This window comes from Dipodomys spectabilis, unplaced genomic scaffold, assembly GCF_019054845.1.
Source record: "Dipodomys spectabilis isolate Male_0828 unplaced genomic scaffold, ASM1905484v1 ptg000207l, whole genome shotgun sequence".
Lineage (NCBI taxonomy): Eukaryota > Metazoa > Chordata > Mammalia > Rodentia > Heteromyidae > Dipodomys > Dipodomys spectabilis.
The window spans coordinates 8,820,178-8,833,893 of NW_024870884.1; the positions used below are offsets into that span (position 1 = coordinate 8,820,178).

General features: G+C 35.6%; 1 protein-coding gene across 1 annotated transcript in view; it reads right to left on the minus strand.

Annotated features, from left to right (window-relative positions):
* Window positions 1–13,716, minus strand: part of Ctnna3 (catenin alpha 3) — a 1,268,549-nt gene that overhangs the window by 580,400 nt on the left and 674,433 nt on the right. Inside the window, exon 8 of the mRNA XM_042696520.1 lies at window positions 6,846–6,998. Coding sequence (XP_042552454.1) covers window positions 6,846–6,998 — 153 coding nt within the window. The remainder of the gene's footprint in view (window positions 1–6,845; window positions 6,999–13,716) is intronic.

Here is a 13,716-nt window from a genome sequence, read left to right on the forward strand (position 1 = left end):
ATAGATTCCAAAGATACTAAGTACATTCCTAAAGAACATGAAGCCAGGATTCAAATCTAAGTACATCTCCATTTTTCTCAGTATCCTCAACAAACCATGTCATTGAAGTTTTTCTATAGGATTAATGGACATGCTATTTCCTTTGTTTACTTGTTAATTCACTCAGCATTTATCAAGGGCTGTACTAACTACATGTCAGGCTAGCGAAGCAAAGACAAGGACTCTAAATAGCATCCCCAGCACAGGATATGACACATAATAGGCACTGAAAGCTTAATTATTGAAGAAAAAGGATGTTCCTACCTCTACACTAAACCCACACATCATCCACGAACAACTGCAATGTACAGTTCACAGTCTCCAGCCCTGTGGCTATTAAGTACTTAAATATTGCTAGCCTAAATTGAGATAGAGTGAAAAGTATAAAATATTCCAGAATATGCTATAATTTTATATAATTAAAAAGTTGAAATGATAACATTTTGGTTTAATAGAATATTAAATATTAATATAAATATAAAATAAAATGTTAATAAAACATATTAAGAAGAGTTCAACCTACTATGTCTACCATTTTGTGTAGGTACCTAGAGAATTCAAAAGTACAGGTATAATTGTATTGTAAAAATCTATTTCTAACAGTCAGCATTGATCTAATATCATTAAGTCCTGAAGAGAGCTGGCTTTTCTGTTCCAAATTCACCATTGAAACAAGTATTATTCTTCCTCCTTGAATGATGGTACCTCTTAAATGCCAGTCTTTGTTTGTGAGTTTAGCATCAATCATTGTAGGTTGGAAATGTTCGTCACCAGATGTAAAATACTCCTCATGCAGATTCTCTTCAAATATGATTTGCAGTAATACCTTTCCCTGGTGAGAAGCTACTGCAGCACTCCAAGTCCATTACTGAGTCCAGCTCGAAAAGCTGAAGTCTAACCCCTTCATCTGGCAATTGAATACTCAAAGCTGTTATTTCACCTCACGAGATGCCAACGTAGATATCTAAATTTCACTCTTACTGTATTCCTGTAACTCCAGAATATGTAGGAAGCCTTTATTCATGATGTTATTCTGACTGGAATTTTAATTTTTCAAAGCAAACCTCTGCCTCATCTCCAGGGTTCTAGTTAACTAATGCTTCCTTAACACTGACTTCCTAAACTATTCTAAATCAATATATTTTTCTCCTTCTTAAGAATTTCAAATGCTACTTTTCCATGGGAACCTTACTGTGAAAAGTTTCTGCCCTTCTATAATTGAGTAGTTAAGCTATTTCTACATTCCAAGGAGTATGAATGAAACACAGGTAAAGAAATGAATCAAACGCTATCAAGAACTCACTATGTATTCAGGACAGGCTTTTAGATAGATAGATAGATAGATAGATAGATAGATAGATAGATAGATAGATAGATAGATAGATAGATAGATAGATAGATAGGTAATTTGTTTGAGAGAGTGTGTGTGCTGTTACTAAGGCTTGAGCTCAGGACCTATGGTCCTCTACCACTTAAGCCACACCTCTACTTCTGGCTTTTTGATGATTAATTGGAAGTAAGAGCCTCAAGAGACTCATGTCTGAGCTAACTTTGAAACATTCTCAGATCTCAGCCTCCTGAATACTAAAATTACAGGTGTGAGCCACCAGCACTCAGCTAAGCTATACCTTTTTAGCTGCAAAGAAAGTAAAATGCTAAGGCTAAGCAGTTTATTATTCAAAGAGTGGCAGTTAGACTGTGTGTTGTTTTCTATATAAACACTTTTCTGACTTAGCTAGAACATCTTCCCCCCACCTAAAGAGGAGTGGAGCTAAGATGCTCACTGAATACTCTCCATATATGTACAAGTATAGGTTTAGGAGTTTTTGTTGTCTCTTCAAAGGAGAGAAGAGGAAGAAAGTATTCTAAAAGCTGTATTTATTTATAATCGAACATATCCTTATTTGATAACAGATGATCAATTAAAGTAAAGTGTGAAACTCGAACAGTGTTTTGTCAAAAAGCAAAGATATTAGTGGAGCTGACAGTAATCAGAACTTCTTGCAAACAGCAAGAAATCCCTCTACAGCCTTCTCTTGGCACTGAGGGTTTTGCTAAATCTGGCTCACCATTTTGTGAGTGGGAACAATCAGCTTTGTAGGTTGTAGGAAAGTATTATAATTAAATGTCCACCCACTTTTTCCTTTTTGATGAAAGGCTCCCATGAAACATACTAAAATAAGGTACATCAAGATAGATGAATTTTTGATGAGTAAGTCAAAGCACTAACAAAGCTGGGTTTTCACAAAAAGAAATTTCTCTAATTCACAGATAATCTTCAGGCCTACATCATTACCATTGTCACATTTAATGCGAAGTAACATGGTGAAATCCATGGAGTTAGCTAGGGATGGCAGTGTTCAGCATGAACTGACTTGCTGAGACCAGCAATTATGATTAAAAACAATAATGGCATTTGATAGTTTGGGAAACATATTACATAATAGTCATATAATAAGCAGTGCATCTATCAAATATAATGGCATTCTCCTTCATGATAGTTAACATGTAATAAAACTTATAAAGCACATCTCTAATGGGGCACCAATGCTTTAAAGTGTTCAGTTGTCACAAAATCCTCTGCAGGAGATGTGGACCAGAGTATATAGAGTCTGCTCTTGACAATTAATTGCAATAGCATTTCCTATATCATTGGGGAAATTATTTTAAAACCCTACATGTAGGAGCATACAGAGGCCTTGGGCTTAAACTGGGCTTAGATATATCCCATGTCTCGATGCTGCCATCTCAACTCAACATCTCAACATCAACCGATTTTTCAATGGGGGAGTTATTAAGCGCTGGCTGCTTAGCCTTTGCTCTTACAAGAGCCATAAAACAATAGAGGTAAAAATAAAAACGTTACTCCAGGAGGGCTGGTTTAAGATAAAATTTGTATTTTTACCTTCCCTTTCAATAGATATTATTAGTGGAAGTCAGCAGAGTTAATGGAGCTCTAACTCGCCATCAAAATGAGCTCCAAGTACTTCGGGTCATAATTCAATAGCCATATTTGCCATTCATTGTTAATCACTATGTGAAGATGATCTTTAAAATGCCACCCTCCTCACTCCCAGATACCATTTTCACTCTAGCTCCGTAGATCCACAAAAGAGAATAACTTATATGCTCAAAGTGAGTAAAGTTATGCATAACTAAGGTAAGAGACGTAACAAAGACCCATTTGCTATTACTGGCACTATCTAGGTTATTTTTAAACTATCATTTCAGTCACAATCATTTTACAGCAAACTACATGATAATGTGGTAGGCAGCTTCAAATATGGCTTCACCAAAGAACATGAATGCACAGTTCCAATTTATCAGTCACCCTGCTCCTGCTTTCCATCTCAAAGTCCAAATTATTGTACACATAATTCAGTTCCATGTCTTACTATCTTTTTGTGAAAGTTACAAGTTAGCCATTACTTAAAGGATGCCTATAACACTGTAGAGTTCATCTGCAATGATCTGATAGGGTCTTTAAAAATGGACCTCTAATCCCATTTAAGTCTTACTTCAACAAGTTCACTGATTTCTTCCAGATTTCTCTGACAAACATAGCTATGTTATCAAAACCTAGATATGTTGAAATAGCCTTTTCTTCAAATCATTTAGAATCTAAGACTTTCTGTCCTGATATCAAATTACCCCACTTGGGAATAAGATGAGTATATGTTTTTTGTCTGTGTAGGGAACTGGTAGGTGAATTGAGAATCAATCTATATAAGGAGAAGGCACAAGGCCCTTGGAAACTAATATATTTGGCAGTCTATTTCCATGGACTCAGTCAGAGACATTTCTACTTCAATATTTTAGGATAAGCAATGCGTTTCTGTTGCTCTCATTAAGCAACTCAATGTAAAAACAGCAAAAAGACTTTCCTGGGAAATAAGTGCAGTAACTCTTATTCTTCTTGAGAAAAAGAGAATGAGTTCAAGATGTAAACTTAAAAACACTTATTTTCTGCTGTTTCTCTAGCTCATAGGAAATGAAAAGTCACTCAATTGGAAAAAAAAAAAAACTTGTGCAAGACCTTAGACCCTATCTTTGTCTAAACTTCATATTGCAGATAAAGTAAATGAGACCCCAAGAAGTATATTAGGTTAATGGTGGCTGTGGGTTCTTAGCTATTCCTTCCACTGAGGATAGAGTGTTGTTACTGTCACCCCCTGTGTTTAGAAGGCTATGCTACTACATCAACAGAATACAGTAGATGTGGCTTTCTGCCACATCTGCCACCTCTGGGCCCAATCCTGAAGGAGATGGCTGATCTTAGTTCCTGTCTCTTGCTAGCTCTTATCATCTTAGAACCCCAAAACGATCTGTGTGAAGTAGAAGCTATGTCCTTCCCATGAAGGCCATGTAGTGATGTTGTATTCAAAACCACAACCTTTCTAGTTCACAGTTAAAAATGCCTGTTCATGTAACTGTGCTATTTTGCATGTCCAACCAAGACAAGCCTTGAGCGCGTCCATCCCCAGCCAGTGTCTGAGAGGAATCACACAAGAAACCCTAAGCAGGAATTGCCCAGCTCTGCCAAGAAAACCCACAGATTAGTGAGATAATAACAAATAGTTGTTTTGAGCTATTATGTTTAACAAAACTTTTTGTATTAGTAAAAGCTCCTTGGAACAGAAATTTATTTAGGTCTAAGATTCAGAGGATATCACTCTTAATCTAGTATAATCACTTTATAATGTGTTAAGAGAATATAGGGATTTAAGTAATATCTATTCACAGTCTCCCAGTAGCTCATAATTCTAAAGCTTTTATTTTTCAATAGTGATATGGATTAGAGAACTTTTAAAATCCTTAAACATTTAAAACAAATTCTTAAAAGCATAAGAATTTACCATCATTTTGCTTAAAAAAAAATAGTGATCCCAAGTATTCCTGAAGACAATATCTTGGTAATATATAATGAAGGAAAAATGTTCCTTAGGTAAAGTGACATGAGGAAACTCTGGACTAAATTTAAATTTCAAATAGCCTTTAATTCAAGATCTCCAAAAGGAGAAAGAACTTTTTTATTATTAGAGTTGTTTGACTAAGGTGCCTTTTTCAATGAGCATTTGCTAATATTTCTGCCTAAAACTCATAAACAGGAAATATAATTTTATCAGCAGAAACCAAATTTTAGTTTCAAAGCACTACACAAAGTGTGTGATCTCTTTTCATAATTTGGTAAACCTTCATTTCAGAGAATATAGTTTTAGATGAAAGCTTGTCAACTTTCAGGAGCTGTGGTAAATAGGTAGCTTTTATTATCTGTCCCATTGCTGTCTATGCTCTATTAGGGATATAGTTTTTAAATTTTTGAGACATGAGCATCTAAAAGAATAAACAAAACTAGACAGACAATAAATTGCTGAATTGATTCATTAAAAATTATAATTCTGAAACCAGCATCTCATCTGTTTTGGCTTTTTTACCTTTATTTTCATAAAATCCAGTTGGGATTGTCTTATTTACTCTAGCTTACAGAGTTCTGGGAACATTCGGAGACAATGTCCAAACTGGATGTAAAGCACTTTTAAGGCTTAAATGATTTTAGTAATTGTATATCATTCCTTTTCACTCATTTTTCAATTTTGGAGACTAGAATCTCTCAGGGTTACAGTACAAATGCTAGCTGCATTAGAAATCTCCTTCCCAATGCTTTCACATTAAAGAAGTTCAAAAAAATCCTCTATGTTGTTAGATTAAGTGTGATTCTAACTCAGATAGGCAGTAATTATTTCTCCCTCTTGCATCTCATAAGCAATTTAGGCCACAAAGACATATTTCACTACGGAGTTCACAACTGATGTAGGAAGGTGTGGTAATTCAGACATTTAATAATCAGCAAGTCATGAGAACTGACAATCTGAATGCACACTAGACATAAAATCTGGTACAGTTGTTGATGAGTGACAACTAATGATCACCTCTGGTATACAAAACCTATAAATGACATTATCCCCCTTTTTGTCATTGGTCCCTGGCTTTGTATTTTCATCTTACTTGTATTAGAAATTCTTCTATTCCAGCATTTTGTTATACTACAGCTGTGGTATATATTCCATAAGGCCACAGTTTCCATTGTCTGCCTCTGGAGAAACCACCCAGCCCTTCTTGAATTCTTCACCAATATGCCATCTTGCTGCATCAGTCAACCCTCCTTCCAGTGTCTCAATCTTTTTTTTTCTTTGTCTTTTTGGTAATACGAGGATCTGAACTTGGTACTCATGGAAAGCTTGGTAGGCTAGCTCTCTATGCCTCTATCCCTCATGCATCCAGTTCTTAAATAGGTGGGAATTATAGTTTGTATTTTCATAGCCTCTCTCTGAATTCACCATCCCTACTTAATTATTCATGGATCTCTCTGCCTTGATATATCCTACATTCAATTTCTATATTCATATCACATAGTTGAATAGCTCTAAAAAGCTGAAAACATGGCAGAAAACAATAAAATTGCATTAAGAGAATATTTGAAACTTTTTAAGCTCAAATGAAAAGAAAATGTCTGGATAAAATGAAGTATCTGTATTTAGCTGGCTCTTTCCTATGGCTTTGGTAATACACATACTTAAAAATCAGAACAACAGTGAGCATTATTTCACCACTGTTTTTCAATAAATGGCTTCTGTTTCCAGTTAGTAGAGGATATTTTATGCTGACACCCACCTTGTTGCTTAGGCCCAACTCTGCCACATTTGTCATACATTTTCAAAAGTTTTATCTGAGGACAGTTCACTGTAAATAGGAAATGGAGGCACATTCTCATGGATTTAGAGTGGTTGCCATTTTAGCATGCTTACCTCCACGAGCCTGTTGGTATGCTCATGAAATATTGCAGCATATTCTTTTATTTCCTTTTCCCGGCCATTCTTAGCAGCTTCGATGAGAACCAAAAGTGGGACTGTTGTATCCAAGAAAGAGTCTGACACATGATCTATAATAGCCTTGCGGAGCTGAGGAGAAATAAAAAAATTCAACCTTTTTTTTTCCAGTGAAAGATTCATGTTACATACCATTCTTATGATTTTAGAGGGTACAGATTTCATTTTATACATTGCTATTGGAATGTCTAAAATGATATTAAACTGTGTGCGTGTGTGAAGGTCATTTACTGAAGTAAGAAAAATATCCAGGGAAAAATTATCCATCAACACTTTCCTTGCTCCTCAAAGTCGTAAGTTTCCTTCTATTGTTCTTAGCCCATAAGTCAATTGTAAGTCAAGTCATAAAACTACTTTTTCCTGAAAGAAACTGCACTGCTAAAATGTTTATGTATATGTGCAAATAACATATTGCTTATATTTTCTTAATTACAGATGATAAAATATTTCCACCTTATTAGAAAAACTGATGATAAATTTTGATTAGCTAAATTCATGGTAATTAAACCAAGTTAGATCACCAGTTGTGGTGGATAATAACAGATTAATAGAGCAAGAAGAAGAATAAATGAATTTGATATCCAATTTTCTCCATTGGCTTTAATTGTTCTTGCCCTCATACCTCAAATGATTAAACAACTATAACATTCTGCTACAATTAGTTCTTTTAAATTAGATTACATGTTAGCTTATAAATGACAACCAGATAATTACTCTACTCAGCAGATATTTTCTGAGATTTAAAACCACATTGGAAAATTAATTCATTATGTTTATAGGATAGTAGGTCCTTAAGGATCAGAATATCCTGAAATGTTTCATTAATAATATCAATGACTGTGAGTGGGCTCAGAGGTGTTAGGATCACTCTCCTCATTTAGTTTAATAACCTCTATGCAACAAAACATAGATAAATATTAGATAGGAAAATTGTAATTTATCTTCTGTGAAAATTATATTTTAGGGTATTTTAGACCAAAATACAGCTTAGTGTTTGATCAGTGAGAATTACTAGGAATATACTTTCAGAATTGAATGATTGAGATGCACTTTTAAGAAGCACAGTCTTCTATGATAATTACAGGAACAAATAGTAAATGAAATCCATAATAATTACAGGCTTCTAGGAGAAACACAATGTCTCTGCCCAAGTGGGTAGATCATGCTCTGAAGATGTGTAAAATTTCCGTCCCAACAAAGGCTGCAGGAATATTGGAGGGAAAGATACTGCTCAGCATGCAGAAAAGAGAATCGCTAATTGCAAGAAATTAATATTTACTGAGCACTTGTTAGGATAGAGTGTAGAGTGCTAAGAGGTTACTAGCAAGGAGGAAGACCTTAAGTGCATGAACAATGTATTTGTTGCTTATGGGAAATGGATCTGTAAAGTCGAGCAAGTGGATATAGGTTTGGATTGGGTGTGAGAAGTTGTCATATAAGTTTCAGAGACATAAAGAGAAAAGCACCAGGAATCCCTCAGAGAGTGACCGATTTCAATGACTGGACCTTCCTCTCTCCTTTTATTTCTGTATGATTATTATTATCTTTAAGTAGTCGTACAATGCAGTCGCCATTTAACAAAACAGTTTGTAAATACAATATATCTTGATCCATGTTCCCTCTATCCTTTTTCTTTGTAACTTCGACATGAGAGACATATTGTGAAAGCACTGAAGTTCATTCATCAAGAATCAATGCACAAGGGCTAATTCAAGAGAAGACAAGGCAGGGGCCATGGCAGGGAGACAGACAGTGAGGAGACATCTATGAATAAAATCCCAAGAAACATTACTGTTTATGAGAATCAGGTAAATGGAAGAGAAGGACCCAAAGAGAGATGGAAGGTAATATCAAAAAAGAAAAATACGGTAATGTACAAAAAGAACAAGGGAGAGATGGGGGGAAGAGTGTCTGAAGGGGTGACATTAATCACGATGCATTAGACTCACAGATCGACGTATTGAATTGAAACCCCTTTGTACAACTACTTAAATAAAATTCCAAAACAAAACAAACAGAACCAATCACCAAGAACTAAAAGGCAAAATTTCAAAGAAATCTATGTCATTACTCTTCAAAGATATTTATCCTACCAAAACTTCTTAGCAGTTAAACCCAGTAGACAAATCCTTTTTTTTTTTTTTTTGGTCAGTCGTGGGCCTGAACTCTGGGCCTGGGCGCTGTCTCGCAGCTCTTCAGCTGAAGGCTAGCACTCTACCACTTGAGCTTCAGCCCCACTTCAGGCTTTTTTTTCTGTTTATGTGGTGCTGAGGAATTGAACCCAGGGCCTCATGCATGCAAGACAGTGAGCCACCTTCCCAGCCCCCAGAAAAATTCTTTTTATAAAATTGAAAGAAGTGAAGGTAGAGGGGCTAGGATGGTGGCTCAGTGGTAGAGTGCTTGCCTTGCATGCATGAGGCCCTGGGTTTGATTCCTCAGCACCACATAAGCAAAAAGAAAAAAGCCGGAAGTGGCACTGTGGCTCAAGTGGTAGAGCGCTAGCCTTGAGCTGAAGAGCTGAGGGACAGTGCCCAGGCCAAGAGTTCAGGCCCCACGACCGGACCAAAAAAAAAAAAATTTAAAAAAAAAAGAAGTGAAGGTAGAGAGCCAGCCTTGAGCTGAAAAAGCCAAGCAAGATGGCTGAGGCCTTGTATTCAAGCCCCAGTACCAGTACACAAACATACCCACATACACAAAGAAAACTTAAATGTTTTATACAATTTGACTATTCTCTTCTTGGAACACATACACACATATACACATACACATATATTTACATCCACATGACATGTAATATGTGTATATATACACATATCCACGTGAGTATCCACATATGAGTATACATGCATATATGCCATCATGTCTTGGTTTTATTATAATGTTTAATATTTATCACCCGCACTAGATTATGCATTTCCATCACACATTTCTATCATGCAAGGTGTTTATTAAAAACACCTTGCTTTCAGTAGAAAAGAGAGAAAATCAAGTTCCCAAAACAGCATATTCTACACATCTACATGTAATAATTATGGGCATTTGTACATAAATATTTGCTCCCATCTTCAATGATATCTAAAAAGTCGGATTACTTTCTTATGGTTATCCAAAACAGAGCGATTTTTCATCAGTGCAAAAAATCTAGTGAAGTGGAAAGTAACCACTGTCTCACACTGTAAAATGTTTGTCCTTTCTGTCTCATGACAGGAGTTAATTAGTAGAAATTATCAACTTGTCTTAGGCACAAGTGAAATCATAGGCACTGTAGGAGATCATAAGCAATCATCAGGTAGGGAGTATTTCTCTATGAACAGCATCTGAACCCATGCAAATGGAAAACAGGATAATGAGTTCAACCAACACACTACATTCTGCTTAGTCTTTGTCTGACTTGCTGATTCCCTAATTCCCATGGCCTTTCGTGATCATACTTTAGCATTATGGATTCCATCAGGGGCTTTTTGTGTCTTACAGCTGATCTTCCAGACCTGTCTCACATTGTCTTCAGAGATAAAAACAGTCCATACTTTTCCTTGTTTTCCTGTCTCAGGAGCTTCTCTAAGTCTCTGGGGGATTCGCAACCAAGGAACAGTTGCATCTCAAAAGTTCTAGAAACTGCACAGAGTGGGAAGCACCACCCTTGAGCTATGGAATAGGAGTCACTGAATAAAGTTCCTATTCTCCATCCATTGGTCAGACAAGTTGAGGGTTATCAGAAGATCTAAGCTCCTTTACCTTTCACAGCATGTAGCGTATCCTTTTCCTCTCTAACTCAATTTGTATGCTTCTCTTACATTCATTTTTTAAAATTATATCCCAAATAAACTAAATGAAGTCAAATCCTGTACTAAGGCTCCATTTTCACAAAGGTGAACCCAATATAAAACACATACCACACCCTTGTGTTAAGTGTTTGGTCATGAGCCAACTACCAGACTACTAATCATCCTTAATCTGTGCTGATCACGTTCTGCCACACTGGCATATCTCTGCCCTGACCTATGTTGCAATGACCATGAACGAAGTATTATTACAGGACGAGGTGTACAGACAAGAACAAGAGAGAGATGACAAAAATGTTATGCTAACAAATTTTACCTTGTAACATACGCCTACGGGACTTTTTCATTACTCTGCATAGTCATCTTTACATATACTATTTACATGGCTTCTACCTTATGTAGTTCCATACAGTTTTCCTGTCCAGTGGGCATAATGCATTGCTTTCACTTGGTGGCATACAAAATAAAAAAAAAATTAACAATGAATCTAATATGTCCATGCAAAAATACAACCACAGTAATAAAAATCTGAAGTTAAGGGGAAAACCACCACGAGTTAGAGGCATGTATTTTCAATAAAAACTGGTTTGCAGCCAGGCATGAACAATGTCAGAACAAAACCAAACCAAGGAGCTTTCCATCTTTTCTCACTACAGTTTAATAAAACGTTTTGAGACATCAATTCTTCTATTTCCCACTGATATCAGAGGTTTGGGATCTCAAATAAAATATTTCTCTACAACCAAAATTCAAAAGTGAAAGACCTGTGTGAAAACTCCAAGAAAGCCCTGCCATCAGGAGCAGAAAGAACAAACATATAATGGGAAGAGCAAGTGAAACATGAGAAAACAATCACATGTAATAAACATGTAAAAAACAATCACGGGAACTGGAAAAACCCGTATTTATGCCCATTAAGGCCAATTTAATTTTAAGCAATAGAGCAAAATATAATTTGTAAAGCTTGATTGAAGAATGTGTTTAAAATAACTAAGAATTCAATGTATAGCTGTTGTAGCAATTTAGCAAAATTTGTACTTATGGAAACAAAATAATTGAACGATGATGGTGACAGTGATGATGGTGGTGGTAATGATGATGGTGAGATTTAAGAACCTATATTTTTTTTCCTCTGAAAGTTATACTAGCATCATCCACATGGCAAGAAGATGGAAATAGCAGTTCAGCAACATAGCAATTATAGAATCAGTAAAGATTTTTGTTTTGCTTGTCTTATTTGTGGGGATTTTTTTACCATAATTATATTTTATTTGAAAATAAATACATTTCTGGATTAAAAAAAACTTTAAAAGCTCTCTGTATCTCATCCTTACTTTGGCATCTATGAAAGCATTTTTTATTTCATGTACACAAATAAGCTATGAATATGCTTATAGAAAATCAATTATGTATTTTATTCTTCATATGAGAATAGAAATTATATATATATATATTTGCCTCATAACAGATATGCAAAACATATATATAACAGATAGTCAAAAATCACCCTCCTTTATTTAAAGATCTGATGGATATGCAATTCTAAAATCATAGAAAAAAAGAAGTTAACTTTTACAAAGCACATTAAGTAAGGGACAAAAACATTTAAAAAAGGTTTATGATGCTAAAAATTAGTGGTCCTGGTGGTTCTGGAAGTGAATGTGTTATTGTCTCTGGAACTGATGTGGTGTTACAAACGTGAAGTCTGCATTGGGAGCATGATTCTACCAGTTAGGTGGGTGATATTCAGTAAATTGACTCACTTGAGAGATTGAGATAATGACACCATTTCTGGTTTTAGGAATTAAAAATCAGTAAAGTGAGGAATGCACTTGGTAGAAAGATTTTGAAAGCAGTTGATAAATGAGAGATCTTTTCCTAATTGTTATTACTAAATCATATAGTTCAGTGGGAAGAAAAAAATGTTTAAAGACAAAACAAAACACAAACAAAATTATAATTGAAGTCAACATATTATAAGTACTCCAGAAAGAAAAATGTTAATTCCAGTTGGTAAAAAGAGAAAAGGTTTAATGAAATAAGTTACACTTATATTAGCCTAGAGATCAGCGATTAGGAGGGGAAAAGAAAGGGAAGTAAGTATTCCATTTACATGCATCATTCCAAAAACAGGGACATGGAAATGCCTGCAAAGACAAAGGTATGTTTGGCAAGGAGATGACGAAACTTTTGGAAATTAGTAAGTAGACTCTTGTCAGCCAATGGGTAACTGTGTCCCTGTAGTGAGAAGAAACTGGGAAGCAAAGTTGTAAACAAAATATACATCAAGAATAATAGGGTAAGGGGCTGGGAAGGTGGCTCAGTGGTAGAGCACTTGCTTGCATGACTGAGGCCCTGGGTTCAATTCCTCAGCACCACATAAACAGAAAAAGCCAGAAGTGGCACTGTGGCTCACATGGTAGAGTGCTAGCCTTGAGCTGAAGAGCTGAGGGACAGCGCCCAGGCCCAGAGTTCAGGCTCCATGACCAATAACAACAACAACAAAAAGGAATAATATGGTAAGGATCAAATCACAAAGAACTAAGGACATGGTGGCAAGGACTTCTGTCTAGTCTCTAGTAAAGCAGTCAAGAAAGTTACAGAGAAAGAAATACAAAATATCCCCTGGTAAATCCATCTCTATGCTCCTAAATGTATTATCTGTTTCTCCTCAGATATTTCTAAGCTACTTATCATTTCTTAGGAAGGAAGTTGAATCATCCTTGTTACTAAAGTTAGAATGTTTCTGTGTTACTGATGGAAAAAATATGGTTAAGAGAGTAGTGAACAATGAATGGACAAGATGATAAGTCCTGATTAAATTTTACTAAAAGCAAACAAGTAAAACAAGTTTTAGAGCAAGAAACGAACACTACTCCAGACAAATGTGTTTTATGCATAGGGTTTTCCCCTTCTTGTGAAAAAGATTATATTGCAAGGAGCTTAAAACGAACTCAGATAAATTTTATAAGAATTAAGAGCAGGTGAGAAGTAGCTCATGTTGTTGT